The following is a 24,399-nucleotide window of genomic DNA, read 5'->3' as shown; positions in this document are numbered from 1 at the left end:
TGCAGTGATAATGTATTGGGCCTATAGCTTACTGTACAAACTGCATTGCTACAGAACGGTTTCTAATTGGTTAATGTAGGGTGGAAGATCTGGACTTGCATTTCGACTCAGAAAGTGATCTCGACTCAGAAAGTGATCTCGACTAAGAAAGTGATCTCGACAGAGAAAGTGATCTCGACTGAGAAAGTGATCTCGACTGAGAAAGTGATCTCGACTGAGAAAGTGATCTCCACTCAGAGAGTGATCTCCACTCAGAAAGTGATTTAGACTCAGAAAGTGATCTCGACTTAGAAAAGGCCTGTGACCATTGGGCTAGGATATTGAAATGTGAGTGAAATGTAACACCTTCGCTCTCACACAATCACACATACTATCTGAGCATGTGAACAGGTTCGCTTCAAGCCGCTCACAGCGTGGAAGCCAGGGAACCAAAAACAGTGGAGGAGTTCAGCCTCTTGCTTTAACACTCTTAGTTGTTGAGGAAACTGACCTACAGTTTACTTTCTGCATCTACGTTAAAAAAAAAAACGAAGAAAAAAAGAACATTGTTTTTCGGTTAGGGATTTTTCTTAACTCCCAGTTTAATTTAAAGCGTTCACACCCCTAACACACACACACACACACACACACACACACACACACACACACACACACACACACACACACACACACACACACACACACACACACACACACACACACACACACACACACACACACACACACACACACACACACACACACACACACACACACACACAATTCGCCATGGCCTTGGGCCTGAACTCACTGCATATTAGCCTGCCATTAGTTTTTATGGCATAATGTTGGAAGTGGATGAAATAAAACACGATGTGAGGTGGTGTCCAGGGTCTATACAGGAGCATGTAACAGCCCTGCAGTGTTTCATCTAAGAAACACAAGTGGTATATTTATGTTTTGGCTGTTGTGTATAACTCAGGATGTCATGAATAAAAATAACTCTAATGACTGATCTATTGGTCCTATGGACCTACAGTATAGGCCTATCTGTGTTTACAGCACAGGTGTGTTAAAGGAATATTGGTCCTATGGACCTACAGTATAGGCCTATCTGTGTTTACAGTACAGGTGTGTTAAAGGGATATTGGTCCTATGGACCTACAGTATAGGCCTATCTGTGTTTACAGTACAGGTGTGTTAAAGGGATATTGGTCCTATGGACCTACAGTATAGGCCTATCTGTGTTTACAGTACAGGTGTGTTAAAGGGATATTGGTCCTATGGACCTACAGTATAGGCCTATCTGTGTTTACAGTACAGGTGTGTTAAAGGGATATTGGTCCTATGGACCTACAGTATAGGCCTATCTGTGTTTACCATATGGGTGTGTTAAAGGGAGAGTTTAAAACTTTTACTGAGGTAAGAACATTTATATTGGGGTAAAACTGGTTGTAAACTCACCTGTATTTCTGGTCTAGTGACCAGTAACACAATGTTCCTACTGTACTGTACTGTGTCTCTGTGTGTGTGTGTGTGTGTGTGTGTGTGTGTGTGTGTGTGTGTGTGTGTGTGTGTGTGTGTGTGTGTGTGTGTGTGTGTGTGTGAGCTCACCTGTATCTCGGGCCTGGCAACCAGCAGTACGAATTTCCTAGTATCTTCACTAGAGAGCACCGCTACAGCCTCCTTTCTGTCCTGCACATCCTGACCATTGATCTGGGGAAAACACAAACTGTTATTCACACACACACACACACACACACACACACACACACACACACACACACACACACACACACACACACACACACACACACACACACACACACACACACACACACACACACACACACACACACACACACACACACACACACACACACACACACACACACACACACACACACTAAGGGAAGGGCCACTTTCCCTCTTTAATCTCACTCAAACACTGTAGAAAGAGCCACAGCCAAGTTGGCATAAGGCAAAAGGTACTCTACAATAAGACCAATACAATAAGTCCTTCCTGTGCATCTGCAGTCTGTGTCTCCTCCGCATTCCATAGCAGGCCAGCCAGGCAGGCAGGACCAAGATTTGATTGATTATGAATGGAACAGTAGTCCATGGACCGACCGTTTGCACTAGAACGGCTCCTGAAAGCATCCGGCATCCGGAAGCAACGCACATTTATACATCCAGACGCCTCACACAATTAACTGGGCTGTGACGGGGGGGGGGGTCCGCTTTCCTCTGCCCAGAGTAATGGCCCTGTCAGCAGGGGATAATAGTGGAGGGATGGGGTGGTGGCCTGGATCACAACCACTAACCCAAACCCCTCGCTTTGCCTCGCAGCTCAAACCAGTCACACAACACATGTACTGCACTGCACAGAAGACACACAGAAAATTTGGGAAGCAGCAAGCGCTGGCCGTATGTCTCACCAAACAGTGCTTACCCTTCCTCCATCCTCTTCATATAATTACAGCACTGTGTACCCACCTCTCTCTCGCTGTCTGTCTGTCTCTCTCTCTGTCTCTCTCTGTCTCTCCCACTCAATAACCCCTATTCAGTAACACATCACTCTGTTGTTCAGACAACACACTTTAACTGAAAACAGACCATTCTCTGAAAAACATTATTGTCTACCTCTGTCCTTAACTCCAAAAGCATTTCTCCTCTCTCTATAGCATTCTCACTCACTTTACTGTAGCACGCTTCTGTCCCCCAAAACCATTACTGTTCTGTCTAAAGCGCACTGTTTTTACCTACTTCCCATTACCACAACTCTCTCTATAAAGAGCTGTCTATCCAAATATATAATAATCCCTCCAAATATATGACCTAATTCTATTCCTACCTTCCAAAACACCAACCTCAGTAGGATCCTGAATTCTGTATATTACACCAGCCCACTGGAAGACTCTCCTAGGAGGGTACTAGTAGCCTCCAGGTGGGCTGGACAATAGAACGAGTCAAAATTCACCCAAGGCTGAAAAATAGCAAAAAAACATTGGCTAAGTTGGAACACTAGCGCGAGCCCATACATAATGAATGGTATCCAACGTTCGCAGAGCCTCTTCTGACTGGAGTGATGCTCAGAATTCAATTACGCCTAAATGGCACAAACATATGTATCCCTTTTTATTTTACCACTACAATCTGTTCTTAGGACGAAACTGAAAAATAGCAACTTGTGTAGAAAGTAAACATCCGCACCTCGATGGTGCCAAATGTGCTTATGTATGCGTAATGAGGAAGTAGGAAAAAAAAGGAAAACTTCTGACTATTTTGTCTAGTGATCAATGACAGCAGAGTATGCTGCCCAACCTTATGTCATTAGAAAGAGGAGATTATCCTGATTAAAATGGTGTCTGACTTGAAAAAATCTAAATACATAAATTGCGAGATATTTGGCGAAATAGACAGACAAACCTATATTTCCCCTATAGGATTTTTTGTTGTTTACGTTTCAACGTGGGCTGGTCTCATTGCCAACAATAGTGAATCAGGCATTGTGACGTAGAACAATGGGCTGGGAATAGAACGTTCTGAAGGCGAGTTGGTGTCACGGTCCTCAATAGAACTAATTGGAGCTGGCAGGGTGAAAAATGCTCTAACTTCAAACTATGGCAAACAGCTAGGACATATGGTAATATTATGAAACTGGGCTCCATGGCGTATGCTTTGAACTAGTTTTTTATATTTTTTAAAGCATCCCTCCCTGGCCCAGGGATGGAGCTGGGGTAATACGAAAGAGGGGACTCTCAGTCACCCCTAGGGGTGTGTGTGTGTACACACGCATGCCTGACTGTGTGTGTGTACACATGCGTGCCTGAATGTGTGTGTGCGCGGGCGTGTTATCCAGAGATGGCTGGGGGATATTTCTGGACTAGGTGCATCCCTAAACTGCTCTTACAGCGCTTAGAAAGCTCAGTGGAATGCTGAGTCTAAAACAGCCAGAGGGACATTTCCTCATCTCTGGGTTTCTCTTTTACTGTGACGCCATTAAAAATGAATGGGTTCTTGTGCTGGGAGTCAATGGCAGAGGGAGGTGAAATAAAAATAGGTTCATGTCACCTCTGATGAGGGAGGAGAGAAGGAGAGAGAGATGAGGGAGGAGAGAAGGAGAGAGAGATGAGGGAGGATAGAAGGAGAGAGAGATGAGGGAGGAGAGAAGGAGAGAGAGTTGAGGGAGGATAGAAGGAGAGAGAGATGAGGGAGGAGAAAAGGAGAGAGAGATGAGGGAGGAGAGAAGGCGAGAGAGAAAATGAGAGAGAGCGAGAGTGATGAGAGAGAAACATATAGAATTAAATGGTGTCCTACCTGTAAAATATGGTCTCCTTCTCTGATGCGTCCATCCCTTGCAGCGATGCTGTTTGGCCCAACCTGTTGGGCAGAGCTTGTTAGATTCAATGCTTAGAGGGAACACAAAATTGCCTTTTAGAGTTTTGCCAAAATGCCTTAATACAGCATCCCATTCACGAATACACATACACCTTTACAGAGAATACTAACTTATAACAGCATCCCATTCACAAATACACATACGCCTTTACAGAGAATACTAACTTATAACAGCATCCCATTCACAAATACACCTTTACAGAGAATACTAACTTATAACAGCCTCCCATTCACAAATAGACATACACCTTAACAGAGAATACTAACTTATAACAGCCTCCCATTCACAAATAGACATACACCTTAACAGAGAATACTAACTTATAACAGCCTCCCATTCACAAATAGACATACACCTTAACAGAGAATACTAACTTATAACAGCCTCCCATTCACAAATAGACATACACCTTAACAGAGAATACTAACTTATAACAGCCTCCCATTCACAAATAGACATACACCTTAACAGAGAATACTAACTTATAACAGCCTCCCATTCACAAATAGACATACACCTTAACAGAGAATACTAACTTATAACAGCCTCCCATTCACAAATAGACATACACCTTAACAGAGAATACTAACTTATAACAGCCTCCCATTCACAAATAGACATACACCTTAACAGAGAATACTAACTTATAACAGCCTCCCATTCACAAATAGACATACACCTTAACAGAGAATACTAACTTATAACAGCCTCCCATTCACAAATAGACATACACCTTAACAGAGAATACTAACTTATAACAGCCTCCCATTCACAAATAGACATACACCTTAACAGAGAATACTAACTTATAACAGCCTCCCATTCACAAATAGACATACACCTTAACAGAGAATACTAACTTATAACAGCCTCCCATTCACAAATAGACATACACCTTAACAGAGAATACTAACTTATAACAGCCTCCCATTCACAAATAGACATACACCTTAACAGAGAATACTAACTTATAACAGCCTCCCATTCACAAATAGACATACACCTTAACAGAGAATACTAACTTATAACAGCCTCCCATTCACAAATAGACATACACCTTAACAGAGAATACTAACTTATAACAGCCTCCCATTCACAAATAGACATACACCTTAACAGAGAATACTAACTTATAACAGCCTCCCATTCACAAATAGACATACACCTTTACAGAGAATACTAACTTATAACAGCCTCCCATTCACAAATAGACATACACCTTAACAGAGAATACTAACTTATAACAGCCTCCCATTCACAAATAGACATACACCTTTACAGAGAATACTAACTTATAACAGCCTCCCATTCACAAATAGACATACACCTTTACAGAGAATACTAACTTATAACAGCCTCCCATTCACAAATAGACATACACCTTAACAGAGAATACTAACTTATAACAGCCTCCCATTCACAAATAGACATACACTTTAACAGAGAATACTAACTTATAACAGCCTCCCATTCACAAATAGACATACACCTTAACAGAGAATACTAACTTATAACAGCCTCCCATTCACAAATAGACATACACCTTAACAGAGAATACTAACTTATAACAGCCTCCCATTCACAAATAGACATACACCTTAACAGAGAATACTAACTTATAACAGCCTCCCATTCCAAATAGACATACACCTTAACAGAGAATACTAACTTATAACAGCCTCCCATTCACAAATACACTTTAACAGAGAATACTAACTTATAACAGCCTCCCATTCACAAATAGACATACACCTTAACAGAGAATACTAACTTATAACAGCCTCCCATTCACAAATACACTTTAACAGAGAATACTAACTTATAACAGCCTCCCATTCACAAATAGACATACACCTTAACAGAGAATACTAACTTATAACAGCCTCCCATTCACAAATAGACATACACTTAACAGAGAATACTAACTTATAACAGCCTCCCATTCACAAATAGACATACACTTTAACAGAGAATACTAACTTATAACAGCCTCCCATTCACAAATAGACATACACTTTAACAGAGAATACTAACTTATAACAGCCTCCCATTCACAAATAGACATACACCTTAACAGAGAATACTAACTTATAACAGCCTCCCATTCACAAATAGACATACACCTTAACAGAGAATACTAACTTATAACAGCCTCCCATTCACAAATAGACATACACTTTAACAGAGAATACTAACTTATAACAGCCTCCCATTCACAAATAGACATACACTTAACAGAGAATACTAACTTATAACAGCCTCCCATTCACAAATAGACATACACCTTAACAGAGAATACTAACTTATAACAGCCTCCCATTCACAAATAGACATACACTTTAACAGAGAATACTAACTTATAACAGCCTCCCATTCACAAATAGACATACACCTTAACAGAGAATACTAACTTATAACAGCCTCCCATTCACAAATAGACATACACCTTAACAGAGAATACTAACTTATAACAGCCTCCCATTCACAAATAGACCTTTACAGAGAATACTAACTTATAACAGCCTCCCATTCACAAATAGACATACACCTTTACAGAGAATACTAACTTATAACAGCCTCCCATTCACAAATAGACATACACTTAACAGAGAATACTAACTTATAACAGCCTCCCATTCACAAATAGACATACACTTTAACAGAGAATACTAACTTATAACAGCCTCCCATTCACAAATAGACATACACTTTAACAGAGAATACTAACTTATAACAGCCTCCCATTCACAAATAGACCTTAACAGAGAATACTAACTTATAACAGCCTCCCATTCACAAATAGACATACACTTTAACAGAGAATACTAACTTATAACAGCCTCCCATTCACAAATAGACATACACCTTAACAGAGAATACTAACTTATAACAGCCTCCCATTCACAAATAGACATACACCTTAACAGAGAATACTAACTTATAACAGCCTCCCATTCACAAATAGACATACACAAATAGACTTAACAGAGAATACTAACTTATAACAGCCTCCCATTCACAAATAGACATACACCTTAACAGAGAATACTAACTTATAACAGCCTCCCATTCACAAATAGACATACACCTTAACAGAGAATACTAACTTATAACAGCCTCCCATTCACAAATAGACATACCTTAACAGAGAATACTAACTTATAACAGCCTCCCATTCACAAATAGACATACACCTTAACAGAGAATACTAACTTATAACAGCCTCCCATTCACAAATAGACATACACCTTAACAGAGAATACTAACTTATAACAGCCTCCCATTCACAAATAGACATACACCTTAACAGAGAATACTAACTTATAACAGCCTCCCATTCACAAATAGACATACACCTTAACAGAGAATACTAACTTATAACAGCCTCCCATTCACAAATAGACATACACCTTAACAGAGAATACTAACTTATAACAGCCTCCCATTCACAAATAGAGAATACACAGCTTAACAGAGAATACTAACTTATAACAGCCTCCCATTCACAAATAGACATACACCTTAACAGAGAATACTAACTTATAACAGCCTCCCATTCACAAATAGACATACACCTTAACAGAGAATACTAACTTATAACAGCCTCCCATTCACAAATAGACATACACCTTAACAGAGAATACTAACTTATAACAGCCTCCCATTCACAAATAGACATACACCTTAACAGAGAATACTAACTTATAACAGCCTCCCATTCACAAATAGACATACACCTTAACAGAGAATACTAACTTATAACAGCCTCCCATTCACAAATAGACATACACCTTAACAGAGAATACTAACTTATAACAGCCTCCCATTCACAAATAGACATACACCTTAACAGAGAATACTAACTTATAACAGCCTCCCATTCACAAATAGACATACACCTTAACAGAGAATACTAACTTATAACAGCCTCCCATTCACAAATAGACATACACCTTAACAGAGAATACTAACTTATAACAGCCTCCCATTCACAAATAGACATACACCTTAACAGAGAATACTAACTTATAACAGCCTCCCATTCACAAATAGACATACACCTTAACAGAGAATACTAACTTATAACAGCCTCCCATTCACAAATAGACATACACCTTAACAGAGAATACTAACTTATAACAGCCTCCCATTCACAAATAGACATACACCTTAACAGAGAATACTAACTTATAACAGCCTCCCATTCACAAATAGACATACACCTTAACAGAGAATACTAACTTATAACAGCCTCCCATTCACAAATAGACATACACCTTTAACAGAGAATACTAACTTATAACAGCCTCCCATTCACAAATAGACATACACCTTAACAGAGAATACTAACTTATAACAGCCTCCCATTCACAAATAGACATACACCTTAACAGAGAATACTAACTTATAACAGCCTCCCATTCACAAATAGACATACACCTTAACAGAGAATACTAACTTATAACAGCCTCCCATTCACAAATAGACATACACCTTAACAGAGAATACTAACTTATAACAGCCTCCCATTCACAAATAGACATACACCTTAACAGAGAATACTAACTTATAACAGCCTCCCATTCACAAATAGACATACACCTTAACAGAGAATACTAACTTATAACAGCCTCCCATTCACAAATAGACATACACCTTAACAGAGAATACTAACTTATAACAGCCTCCCATTCACAAATAGACATACACCTTAACAGAGAATACTAACTTATAACAGCCTCCCATTCACAAATAGACATACACCTTAACAGAGAATACTAACTTATAACAGCCTCCCATTCACAAATAGACATACACCTTAACAGAGAATACTAACTTATAACAGCCTCCCATTCACAAATAGACATACACCTTAACAGAGAATACTAACTTATAACAGCCTCCCATTCACAAATAGACATACACCTTAACAGAGAATACTAACTTATAACAGCCTCCCATTCACAAATAGACATACACCTTAACAGAGAATACTAACTTATAACAGCCTCCCATTCACAAATAGACATACACCTTAACAGAGAATACTAACTTATAACAGCCTCCCATTCACAAATAGACATACACCTTAACAGAGAATACTAACTTATAACAGCCTCCCATTCACAAATAGACATACACCTTAACAGAGAATACTAACTTATAACAGCCTCCCATTCACAAATAGACATACACCTTAACAGAGAATACTAACTTATAACAGCCTCCCATTCACAAATAGACATACACTTTAACAGAGAATACTAACTTATAACAGCCTCCCATTCACAAATAGACATACACCTTAACAGAGAATACTAACTTATAACAGCCTCCCATTCACAAATAGACATACACCTTAACAGAGAATACTAACTTATAACAGCCTCCCATTCACAAATAGACATACACCTTAACAGAGAATACTAACTTATAACAGCCTCCCATTCACAAATAGACATACACCTTAACAGAGAATACTAACTTATAACAGCCTCCCATTCACAAATAGACATACACCTTAACAGAGAATACTAACTTATAACAGCCTCCCATTCACAAATAGACATACACCTTAACAGAGAATACTAACTTATAACAGCCTCCCATTCACAAATAGACATACACCTTAACAGAGAATACTAACTTATAACAGCCTCCCATTCACAAATAGACATACACCTTAACAGAGAATACTAACTTATAACAGCCTCCCATTCACAAATAGACATTTTAACAGAGAATACTAACTTATAACAGCCTCCCATTCACAAATAGACATACACCTTAACAGAGAATACTAACTTATAACAGCCTCCCATTCACAAATAGACATACTTAACAGAGAATACTAACTTATAACAGCCTCCCATTCACAAATAGACATACACCTTAACAGAGAATACTAACTTATAACAGCCTCCCATTCACAAATAGACATACACCTTAACAGAGAATACTAACTTATAACAGCCTCCCATTCACAAATAGACATACACCTTAACAGAGAATACTAACTTATAACAGCCTCCCATTCACAAATAGACATACACCTTAACAGAGAATACTAACTTATAACAGCCTCCCATTCACAAATAGACATACACCTTACAGAGAATACTAACTTAACAGAGAATACTAACTTATAACAGCCTCCCATTCACAAATAGACATACACCTTAACAGAGAATACTAACTTATAACAGCCTCCCATTCACAAATAGACATACACCTTAACAGAGAATACTAACTTATAACAGCCTCCCATTCACAAATAGACATACACCTTAACAGAGAATACTAACTTATAACAGCCTCCCATTCACAAATAGACATACACCTTAACAGAGAATACTAACTTATAACAGCCTCCCATTCACAAATAGACATACACCTTAACAGAGAATACTAACTTATAACAGCCTCCCATTCACAAATAGACATACACCTTAACAGAGAATACTAACTTATAACAGCCTCCCATTCATGCAGGTGAAAGAGGACCTTAACAGAGAATTAACAGAAACAGCCTCCCATTTAAGTCCAAAAGAATAACAGAAATACTAGACTTGTAACAGGGGAATTCACAAATGGAGATACACCAACAGACTGCATACTAACTTATAACAGCCTCCCATTCGACAGAGACACCTGCTCACACGCAGCATCTGATGAAGGCAAAAAACACGACAGGACAGGGCCCATTCACAAATAGACATACACCTTAACAAAATACTAACAGGACAGGGCCCATTCACAAATAGACAACAGAGAATACTAATATAACAGAACCCATTCACAAATAACGGATCACAAAGGAATAAATATAACACTCTAATTCACAAAAGGATCACCTTAACAGGTGTACTAGACTTAAATGATGATTAGGGGAATAGGAACAGCTGGGAGCAGAGAATACTAACTTATAACAGAAGAGATTCACAAATAGACATACACCTTAACAGAGGGATAGAAGGAGGGAAAGAACCAAATAAGACCAGCAGAGGGAAACGAATTATAACATGGGGAGCACAGGGACAAGACCTGATAATAAATGACAAACATAACAGCCCCCATTCACAAATAGCCTCCTGGCCTTAACAGAGGAACACTAACTTATAACGGAGGAAATCATAGATCAAACAGAGAATACCAGCACGTAACGAGAAAGAACCCAACAGCCTCCCATCCTCAGGAAATAGTAACAGAAAAACTAAAAAGGAAACTAGCCTCCCATTCAAAAAAAAACCTGAGAACTAGGGACAGACTGAGACACAGCAAGGGCAGGGACAAGAACAGGAGAGATGCTAACATAACAGACTGAGACCCAGCAAGACCAGGAGCAGAAGCAGAAAAAAAACTTATAACAGACTTCCATTCTGCAAATAGTCTTAACACGCAGAATACTAACTTATAACAGCCTCACGCATTCACAAATAGGCCACCAAAAGAATACTAACTTATAACAGAGTCCCATTCACAAATGACCAGCTAACAGGCAGAGTGAGCCCACTGAAGAACAGCCAGACATTGGAAACAGGAACGAAACAGGAGGTTACTAGGACATAACGCGCAAATAGACATACGACGCATGTGCGTGAATGACTTGCTTAACAGAGTCCTTCAATTCCCCAGACTGTCATTCACGACAACACCTTAACAGGAAGAATACTAACTTAGATCAGTAGAAGCCAAAGAAGAACTAAACAGACGGAACAGGGATAAGGCATCAGGCTTGGTGTTCTTAGCTACCCTTAACAGAGAATAAATCATAACAGCCTCCCATTCACAAATAGACATACACCTTAACAGAGAATACTAACATTAACAGCCTCCCATTCACAAATAGGATGTACTCAAGGTTCTTATGGTCTGTCCAAAAATAGACAAAAGGAACGAATACGCCCCCTAACAGCCACTGTCGCCATTAGCCATAGGGCTAACGGAATGGCTAACTTATAACAGCCTCCCATTCATCAAATAGTTACACTTAACAGATACTAACGAACAGGCTCCCATTCACAAAAGACATACACCTTAACAGAGATGAACCTTATAACAGCCTCCCATTCACTGGAATGGGATAGATGGCTCCCACGCCTACCTTGAACAACCTTTACAATGAATACTAACTTATAACAGCCTCCCATTCACAAGGATAGGACCTTAACGAGAATACGTAACTTTTAGAAGATCAAAAGCTCCCTCCCACCACAAAACACATACACCTTAACAGAAATAAGAGCTCCCATTCACAAATAGACATACAGGGAAGCAACTTATACAGATTCACAAATAGACATACACCTTACAGAATGAAACAGCCTCCCATTCACAAATAGAAACACCTTAACAGAAATACTAACTTATAACAGCTCCCATTCACAAATAGACCTTTAACAGAGAATACTAATCACTGACAGCTTGGATTCACAAATAGAATCCATCAGAATGCCTTCAGCTTATAACAGAACCCATTCAAAATAACGGAGGAGACATGAAAAGAGCACTTCTCAGCCTCCCATTACGTAGAGACATACACCTAACAGAGCTAACTTATAACAGCCTCCCATTCTGAACATGAATACACCTTTACAGAAAAAACAGGATATCCATTCAAATAGACAAAAACAAAAATGTTCAGCATGTCTCTCAGAACATCATTAACTAATGCCTAAAAACAGCCTCCCATTGGCGAGACCGAACGGCAGAACCCGGTACTCAAAATGCCCTAACAGAGAATACTAACTTATAACAGCCTCCCATTCTGATACGCCTTTACAGAGAATGGTAAGCTTATAACAGCCTCCAACTTACAAATAGCACCTGGCTCCTGCAGAATCTTTAACAGAGAATACTATGACATAAGGGGATTCACAAATAGACATTCTTAACAGAGAATACTAACTGTCATTCAGCCTCCCATTCACAAATAGACATACCTTCTTTAACAAAAATACTAACCCCAGCCTCCCATTCGGAGAAAAGAAGGCACTATGGTAACAGAAGAGACACAGACAAATAATCAGCCTCCCATTCAGCCGACAGAGATATAGTCTACCTCGAGGAATGGTCCCTTATAACAGATCCCATTCACAAATAGACGACCTTGAGGAGGAATACTAACTTATAACAGCCTCCCATTCCAAATAGACAGACCGTTAACAGATCATGACTAACTTCCTCCAGCCTCCCATTCAAAATAGCCAGGCTCCTCCTGAGAAGAGAATACAGAAGAAACAGGAGGGATTCAGAAATTAAACACTTCAACATGACAAGAAACAGCCTCCAGGATAGGATAGAATTACTAGACCAATTAATAGAAGGATACAGAGAATAACTTATAACAGCTAACTTATGACATACTAGCCAGGGATGACCCAAAACAACAGGTGAATACTAACGGAAAATCAAAAAAAATAGTCTCACTGTTTACAGAGAATACTGTGAAGTTAAACAGTCCCATTCTCAAATAGATACTGGGAAGATGAATACCATCTATAGGCAGACAAATAGGCATACACCTGTAACAGAGAAAGGAATGTTATGTTTCCCATTCCAAATAGACTTACACCTTAACATGAAACAACCCTCAGCCCCAGATTCAATCAAATACTGACATACACCTTTACAGAGAATACAGCGTAGATGGACCGCCTCCCATTCACAAGATCTAGATGAAGGAACCTTAACAGTAGAATACTAACCAGTAGCCCTCCCATTCACTGATGGGCTCTGGCCTTTACTGGACATGAATTAACAAAATGTCCAGCAACTCCGCAAATAGAGGCACAGGCGGTTGGTGATCCTCCGTTCCCTCCCTTATTCGAGATGCAATCCCTCCCAGTTGCATGGGCTCAGTCTCAAAGCCAGAGGAGGGAGATGGCCTCCCATTCACAAATAGAATACACCTTAACAGAGAATCTAACTTATAACAGCCTCCCATTCACAAATAGATCTACCCGTTTCTATGCGGATGGCGAGAGCAATCAAAGAATCCACATCTGATGGAACCTCCCATTCAGAGAATAGACTCATCCTTAACCACTGCGTGGAGTCCCTCCAGAAAACGAGCAGAGAATACTAACTTATAACAGCCTCCCATTCACAAATAGAGGCAGCAAGAATGCTAAACTCAATAGAATAATCCCATTCATGGACCGTACACCTTGGCATAACAGAGAATACTAGGGCCCTAACAGCCTCCCATTCACAAAAACTGAACGGTCAAAATACCCGAATCATCTCCTCTTTAAAGTTCTGGAATACTGTTATAGCAATCAGCTCCCCTCCCAAATAGCTGTGCCCCATTCTCAGAGAATACTAACCAGCCAGTAATTCACAAATAGACGTAAGCTTAACAGAGAATACTAACTCTCTAGAGTATGTGTTGGGTTGGAGAGAGAACACAATCTCACACTGCGTGAGAAAGGAGCGGCACTCAGTGGGCTGCCTCCCATTCAGCAAATGGGTTAACAGAAATACTAACTTCTGGAGCCTCCCAGGCCAGGAAATAGACAGGTGGCACAGAGAATACTAGACTCTGGAACTGCCTCCCATTCACAAATAGGAAACCTTAACAGAGAATACAGGTTATAACAGCCTCCCATTCGGCAAATAGACGAACAGAAGACTAACTTATAACAGCTCTCCCATTCACGAGCATACTCCTTGGATCTTGACAGCCTCCCATTCACGAATAGCGTCTGTAACAGTCTAACTGGGTCCCATTCACAAATAGACATTCCTTCAGTCAATACTAGGTGAAAGAGGATTCCCAAATAGACATACTTAACAGAAATACTAAGTTTATTTAAGTCCAAAACACAAACAGAAATCCTCTAGACTTGTAGAGGGGAAACAACTGGAGAAGCCTCCACAGACTGCAGGTCTAACTCAGCCTCAGGCCGTAGTCGACAGAGACACCTGCTCACACGCAGCATCTGATGAAGGCAGACAAATACTAACTTATAACAGAAACACGACAGGACAGGGCTCCAAACACAAAAGACACGAACAGGACAGGGCTAAACGCAATAACAGCATCCCAATACAAACAAGGAACCTTAACAGGAACGGATCACAAAGGAATAAATAGCCTCCCAATCAGGGAAAGGATCAGGAACAGAGAATGGGAAGATTAAATGATGATTAGGGGAATAGGAACACCTTAACAGGAATACTAACGATAGAGCCTCCCATTCACAAATAGACAGGGAGGGGGAACAGAGGGATACTAAGGAGGGAAAGCCTCCCATTCACAAATAGACCAGCAGAGGGAATACTAACTTATAACAGGGGAGCATTCAGGGACAAGACATGATAATAAATGACAAACATGACACTCCCATTCACAAATAGACATACACCTTAACAGAGAATACTAACTTATAACAGCCTCCCATTCACAAATAGACATACACCTTAACAGAGAATACTAACTTATAACAGCCTCCCATTCACAAATAGACATACACCTTAACAGAGAATACTAACTTATAACAGCCTCCCATTCACAAATAGACCTTAACAGAGAATACTAACTTATAACAGCCTCCCATTCACAAATAGACATACACCTTAACAGAGAATACTAACTTATAACAGCCTCCCATTCACAAATAGACATACACCTTAACAGAGAATACTAACTTATAACAGCCTCCCATTCACAAATAGACCTTAACAGAGAATACTAACTTATAACAGCCTCCCATTCACAAATAGACCTTAACAGAGAATACTAACTTATAACAGCCTCCCATTCACAAATACACCTTAACAGAGAATACTAACTTATAACAGCCTCCCATTCACAAATAGACATACACCTTAACAGAGAATACTAACTTATAACAGCCTCCCATTCACAAATAGACATACACCTTAACAGAGAATACTAACTTATAACAGCCTCCCATTCACAAATAGACATACACCTTAACAGAGAATACTAACTTATAACAGCCTCCCATTCACAAATAGACATACACCTTAACAGAGAATACTAACTTATAACAGCCTCCCATTCACAAATAGACCTACACCTTAACAGAGAATACTAACTTATAACAGCCTCCCATTCACAAATAGACATACACCTTAACAGAGAATACTAACTTATAACAGCCTCCCATTCACAAATAGACATACACCTTAACAGAGAATACTAACTTATAACAGCCTCCCATTCACAAATAGACATACACCTTAACAGAGAATACTAACTTATAACAGCCTCCCATTCACAAATAGACATACACCTTAACAGAGAATACTAACTTATAACAGCCTCCCATTCACAAATAGACATACACCTTAACAGAGAATACTAACTTATAACAGCCTCCCATTCACAAATAGACATACACCTTAACAGAGAATACTAACTTATAACAGCCTCCCATTCACAAATAGACATACACCTTAACAGAGAATACTAACTTATAACAGCCTCCCATTCACAAATAGACTTTAACAGAGAATACTAACTTATAACAGCCTCCCATTCACAAATAGACATACACCTTAACAGAGAATACTAACTTATAACAGCCTCCCATTCACAAATAGACATACACCTTAACAGAGAATACTAACTTATAACAGCCTCCCATTCACAAATAGACCTTAACAGAGAATACTAACTTATAACAGCCTCCCATTCACAAATAGACATACACCTTAACAGAGAATACTAACTTATAACAGCCTCCCATTCACAAATAGACATACACCTTAACAGAGAATACTAACTTATAACAGCCTCCCATTCACAAATAGACATACACCTTAACAGAGAATACTAACTTATAACAGCCTCCCATTCACAAATAGACATACACCTTAACAGAGAATACTAACTTATAACAGCCTCCCATTCACAAATAGACATACACCTTAACAGAGAATACTAACTTATAACAGCCTCCCATTCACAAATAGACATACACCTTAACAGAGAATACTAACTTATAACAGCCTCCCATTCACAAATAGACATACACCTTAACAGAGAATACTAACTTATAACAGCCTCCCATTCACAAATAGACATACACCTTAACAGAGAATACTAACTTATAACAGCCTCCCATTCACAAATAGACATACACCTTAACAGAGAATACTAACTTATAACAGCCTCCCATTCACAAATACACCTTAACAGAGAATACTAACTTATAACAGCCTCCCATTCACAAATAGACATACACCTTAACAGAGAATACTAACTTATAACAGCCTCCCATTCACAAATAGACCTTAACAGAGAATACTAACTTATAACAGCCTCCCATTCACAAATAGACATACACTTAACAGAGAATACTAACTTATAACAGCCTCCCATTCACAAATAGACCTTAACAGAGAATACTAACTTATAACAGCCTCCCATTCACAAATAGACCTTAACAGAGAATACTAACTTATAACAGCCTCCCATTCACAAATAGACATACACCTTAACAGAGAATACTAACTTATAACAGCCTCCCATTCACAAATAGACATACACCTTAACAGAGAATACTAACTTATAACAGCCTCCCATTCACAAATAGACATACACCTTAACAGAGAATACTAACTTATAACAGCCTCCCATTCACAAATAGACATACACCTTAACAGAGAATACTAACTTATAACAGCCTCCCATTCACAAATAGACATACACCTTAACAGAGAATACTAACTTATAACAGCCTCCCATTCACAAATAGACATACACCTTAACAGAGAATACTAACTTATAACAGCCTCCCATTCACAAATAGACATACACCTTAACAGAGAATACTAACTTATAACAGCCTCCCATTCACAAATAGACATACACCTTAACAGAGAATACTAACTTATAACAGCCTCCCATTCACAAATAGACATACACCTTAACAGAGAATACTAACTTATAACAGCCTCCCATTCACAAATAGACATACACTTTAACAGAGAATACTAACTTATAACAGCCTCCCATTCACAAATAGACCTACACTTTAACAGAGAATACTAACTTATAACAGCCTCCCATTCACAAATAGACCTTAACAGAGAATACTAACTTATAACAGCCTCCCATTCACAAATAGATTCATACACCTTAACAGAGAATACTAACTTATAACAGCCTCCCATTCACAAATAGACATTAACAGAGAATACTAACTTATAACAGCCTCCCATTCACAAATAGACATACACCTTAACAGAGAATACTAACTTATAACAGCCTCCCATTCACAAATAGACATACACCTTAACAGAGAATACTAACTTATAACAGCCTCCCATTCACAAATAGACATACACCTTAACAGAGAATACTAACTTATAACAGCCTCCCATTCACAAATAGACCTACACCTTAACAGAGAATACTAACTTATAACAGCCTCCCATTCACAAATAGACATACACCTTAACAGAGAATACTAACAAGGTTGATGAAATCTTATAACAGCCTCCCATTCACAAATAGACATACACCTTAACAGAGAATACTAACTTATAACAGCCTCCCATTCACAAATAGACATACACCTTAACAGAGAATACTAACTTATAACAGCCTCCCATTCACAAATAGACCTACACCTTAACAGAGAATACTAACTTATAACAGCCTCCCATTCACAAATAGACATACACCTTTAACAGAGAATACTAACTTATAACAGCCTCCCATTCACAAATAGACATGTTTAACAGAGAGATACAACTTTAACAGAGAATACTAACTTATAACAGCCTCCCATTCACAAATAGACCTACACCCTAACAGAGAATACTAACTTATAACAGCCTCCCATTCACAAATAGACCACCCTCCGTAGAGAATACTAACTTATAACAGCCTCCCATTCACAAATAGACATACACTTTAACAGAGAATACTAACTTATAACAGCCTCCCATTCACAAATAGACCTACACCTTAACAGAGAATACTAACTTATAACAGCCTCCCATTCACAAATAGACCACTTTAACAGAGAATACTAACTTATAACAGCCTCCCATTCACAAATAGACATACACTTTAACAGAGAATACTAACTTATAACAGCCTCCCATTCACAAATAGACCTACACTTTAACAGAGAATACTAACTTATAACAGCCTCCCATTCACAAATAGACCTACACTTTAACAGAGAATACTAACTTATAACAGCCTCCCATTCACAAATAGACCTACACTTTAACAGAGAATACTAACTTATAACAGCCTCCCATTCACAAATAGACCTACACCTTAACAGAGAATACTAACTTATAACAGCCTCCCATTCACAAATAGACCTTAACAGAGAATACTAACTTATAACAGCCTCCCATTCACAAATAGACCTACACTTTAACAGAGAATACTAACTTATAACAGCCTCCCATTCACAAATAGACCTACACTTTAACAGAGAATACTAACTTATAACAGCCTCCCATTCACAAATAGACACACCTTAACAGAGAATACTAACTTATAACAGCCTCCCATTCACAAATAGACCTTAACAGAGAATACTAACTTATAACAGCCTCCCATTCACAAATAGACCTTAACAGAGAATACTAACTTATAACAGCCTCCCATTCACAAATAGACCTTAACAGAGAATACTAACTTATAACAGCCTCCCATTCACAAATAGACCTTAACAGAGAATACTAACTTATAACAGCCTCCCATTCACAAATAGACCTTAACAGAGAATACTAACTTATAACAGCATCCCATTCACAAATAGACCTTAACAGAGAATACTAACTTATAACAGCATTAAAAGTATTATGATATCCAAGATTCATTCAGTCCACAATATAATTATAGAACACCTCAGTAGGTAGTACAATCTAGTCTTATACATTACGTCCAGCCAAAGGAACCTCTTTCAACCCCTTACCAAATAGTTAGATTACTTGATGCATTGGTGCTAACCATGTGTATGTGACAAATAAAATTTGATTTGATTTTGATTTGATTTGAAGCCAATGCTGCCAAAGAAATACCTTCAATGTTAGAATGTGTTATAGCATCTGTCCAGCCCAGGTATCAAGGTCACTTTACTTCTGCAGCAGCTAAATGAACAGAGTTATAAAACCTGTCAGGACATGTGTACGCCTGGGGATTGTCGAATTGACTATTACAATCAGGGACTACACAGTGTGTGTGTGTGTGTGTGTGTGTGTGTGTGTGTGTGTGTGTGTGTGTGTGTGTGTGTGTGTGTGTGTGTGTGTGTGTGTGTGTGTGTGTGTGTGTGTGTTCATTCGTTGGTTCATGTGTGTACTCTGTTTCTTTATCAGTTGGTTTCCCTGCTGGGGTAAACTCTACCTTCCATCGACGTAACACTGCAGACACAAAGAAAATACATAGTATGTATCACAGCCTTCCCTACACAGCCCATTCATGACTCAGCCTTCCCTACACAGCCTATTCATGACTCAGCCTTCCCTACACAGCCCATTCATGACTCAGCCTTCCCTACACAGCCCATTCATGACTCAGCCTTCCCTACACAGCCCATTCATGACTCAGCTTTCCTGGGCGGCAGGGCCTAGTGGTTAGAGCGTTGGACTAGTAACCGGAAGGTTGCAAGTTCAAACCCCTGAGCTACACAGCCCTGCCGCTACACAGCCCATTCTGAGCTACACAGCCCATTCTGAGCTACACAGCCCATTCTGAGCTACACAGCCCATTCTGAGCTACACAACCCATTCTAAGCTACACAGCCCATTCTGAGCTACACAGCCCATTCTGAGCTACACAACCCATTCTGAGCTACACAGCCCATTCTGAGCTACACAACCCATTCTGAGCTACACAGCCCATTCTGAGCTACACAGCCCATTCTGAGCTACACAGCCCATTCTGAGCTACACAGCCCATTCTGAGCTACACAGCCCACAAGGTAAATCTGTTGTTCTGCCCCTAAACAGGCAGTTAACTGTTCCCACTGTTCCTAGGCCGTCATTGAAAATAAGAATTTGTTCTCATCTGACTTGCCTAGTTAAATAAAGGTTAAAAAAAATAAAAAAATAAAACACAGTAAGTCCATGACTCAGCCTTCCTTACACAGCCCATTCATGACTCAGCCTTCCTTACACAGCCCATTCATGACTCAGCCTTCCCTACACAGCCTATTCATGACTCAGCCTTCCTTACACAGCCCATTCATGACTCAGCCCATGACACGGCTTTCCCTACACAGCCCATTCATGACTCAGCCTTCCTTACACAGCCCATTCATGACTCAGCCTTCTCTACATAGCCCATTCATGACTCAGCCTTCTCTACATAGCCCATTCATGACTCAGCCTTCTCTACATAGCCCATCCATGCCTCCCTCTTTCTTCCCATGATTCTTCCTTCCCATGAGTCTGTGTACTAATGATACTGAACGAAGGGGCAGGCCACTCCTTCAACTCTGCCTTCTGGAGCCATTTGTTTCACTCTGTCCAATCAGGCGAGATCTCCTGAGATAGCTGGGCCAGCCTGAGTGTTCCATTTTCATGGTGCGCCTGGTGTGTGAGTGCTCGCATGTCTGGTCAGTCACAAAGGACCGCTCATTAGAAGTGCTACTCTGAGGTCAAAGGGCTGAAGAGGGACTCTGCTCTCAGCTCTGGCAATTGCCTGACACACAGAGTGAATCTCAAAAATATATTCCTCGATTCTTCGCGAAGCTACTGACATTTTTAGAAGGAGGGTGAGGAGAGAGGATCTGAGGATTCAAGGAAAATACTTTGGAGATTCATCCACTGTCAGAACACCAACAGTGGCTGGAGTAACACAAACATTTTTTCACACAACAGCCAATCAAATTGAAGCTGCTTCAGTGATACTGTTAGACTAAATGTGGCCTGTACAATTTAGCTAGCTAGCCAAAATGACATTGCAAACACCAACACAGCTAGCTATCTAGAAACGCGATAACAAATCTAGCAACAAATTAAACTACTTAGCACAGCTCATGGTGGACAATTTCAGTTGAAACTGGTCAGGGAAAGCTTTACTTTGAAAATGTTATTTATTGACTGCCAAACCATGTACATAAACCATGACTAGCCATGATGCCAATAATGTGTATACATTTACCGTTATGCGAATGTCTCTTCTGTCAACCTTGATCACGGGTTGCACAGCACTGAGTGTGCCAGCTGTGTTGACATGATAACTGGGTCGGAATTCCGAACCTTTGAATGGATCATGTGACAAAAGTATTTGTTTTGATTGGCTGTTGCTTGCAACAATTTTTATATACAGTGGGGTGAACAAGTATTTGATACACTGCTGATTTTGCAGGTTTTCCTACTTACAAAGCATGTAGAGGTCTGTAATTTGTATCATAGGTACACTTCAACTGTGAGATACGGAATCTAAAACAAAAATCCAGAAAATCACATTGTATGATTTTTAAGTAATTCATTTGCATTTTATTGTTTCACAAAGAAATCAAGAAGCAAGTAACCAAAGATGCGTGAAAGTTGCTTCTAACCCCAGCCAAACTCTTATGAGGGGGTTGCATAAAGAAACAAATATATAGGAAAATATAGAGGGATTGAGTGTGGTAAAGGTAACTGCAGGTTCATTAGAACGTGTTGAAACATCAATTAATGATATAATGAAAGGGTTGTCAGTGTGCTGCATTGTCCCTGTCCCCATACCGGGCTCCAACCAGTGATCCTCTGCTCTACACGTGACCACCCTCCTGGACAATGTACCAACCATTTGAGCTATAGGAAAATATTTAATTGGATAGCTCCATCAGCGACATTTCAAGCTAGCTGTGGAGTGAGATTACAGTACTTTCTTAACTCTGTTACATTACAAAAGCAATTTCGGTTGACATTCTAGTTTTATAAAGATCCTGATAACCAATATAGGTCCCACGTTAAATTAACAAAAATCGAATAAAATTTTACTGGTCACATACATGTGATTAGCAGATGTTATTGGTCACATACACGTGATTAGCAGATGTTAATGCGAGTGTAGCGAAATGCTTGTGCTTCTAGCTCTGACAGTGCAGCAATATCTAACAAGTGATATCTAACAATTACACAACATATACCCCAAAATACACGTACATCTAAGTAGGAATGAATGAAGCTATAGACATATATGGATGATCGATGTCAGAGCGGAACGGACTAAGATATACAGTTGAAGTCGGAAGTTTACATACACCTTAGCCAAATACATTTAAACTCAGTTTTTCACAATTCCTGACATTTAATCCAAGTAAAAATCCCCTGTTTTAGGTCAGTTAGGATCACCATTTAAGAATGTGAAATGTCAGAATAATAGTAGAGAGAATGATTTATTTCAGCTTTAAATTCTTTCATTACATTCCCAGTGGGTCAGAAGTTTACATACACTCAATTAGTATTTGGTAGCATTGCTTTTAAATTGTTTAATTTGGGTCAAACGTTTTGGGTAGCCTTCCACAAGCTTCCCACAAAATGTTGGTTGAATTTGAGTCCATTCCTCCTGACAGAGCTGGTGTAACTGAGTCAGATTTGTAGGCCTCCTTGCTCTCACACACTTTTTCACTTCTGCCCTCAAATGTTCTATAGGATTGAGGTCAGGGCTTTGTGATGGCCACTCCAATACCTTGACTTTCTTGTCCTTAAGCCATTTTGCCACAACTTTGGAAGTATGCTTGGGGTCATTGTCCATTTGGAAGACCCATTTCAGACAAAGTTTAATTTCCTGACTGATGTCTTGAGATGTTGCTTCAATATATCCACATAATTGTCCTCATGATGCCATCTATTTTGTGAAGTGCACAGTCCCTCCTGCAGCAAAGCACCCCCACAACATGATGCTGCCACCCCTGTGCTTCACAGTTGGGATGGTGTTCTTCAGCTTGCAAGCCTCCCCCTGTTTCCTCCAAACATAACGATGGTCATTATGGCCAAACAGTTCTATTTTTTTTCATCAGACAAGAGGACATTTCTCCAAAACATGCGATCTTTTTCCCTATGTGCTGTTGCAAACAGTAGTC

General features: G+C 39.4%; 1 protein-coding gene across 2 annotated transcripts in view; it reads right to left on the bottom strand.

The window, feature by feature from the left end:
* The window catches only part of LOC124033136 (PDZ domain-containing RING finger protein 4-like), a 336,543-nt gene that overhangs the window by 4,133 nt on the left and 308,011 nt on the right, over positions 1-24,399 (bottom strand). For both annotated transcript variants that reach the window (XM_046345086.1, XM_046345096.1), the window contains 2 exons: positions 4,300-4,362; positions 1,594-1,695 (listed from right to left, as the gene is read on the bottom strand). In XM_046345086.1, coding sequence (XP_046201042.1) covers positions 1,594-1,695; positions 4,300-4,362 — 165 coding nt within the window. The remainder of the gene's footprint in view (positions 1-1,593; positions 1,696-4,299; positions 4,363-24,399) is intronic.

This window comes from Oncorhynchus gorbuscha, linkage group LG01, assembly GCF_021184085.1.
Source record: "Oncorhynchus gorbuscha isolate QuinsamMale2020 ecotype Even-year linkage group LG01, OgorEven_v1.0, whole genome shotgun sequence".
Lineage (NCBI taxonomy): Eukaryota > Metazoa > Chordata > Actinopteri > Salmoniformes > Salmonidae > Oncorhynchus > Oncorhynchus gorbuscha.
Note: the sequence above shows the minus strand (reverse complement) of the source record. Positions and strands in the feature narration are given on the sequence as shown.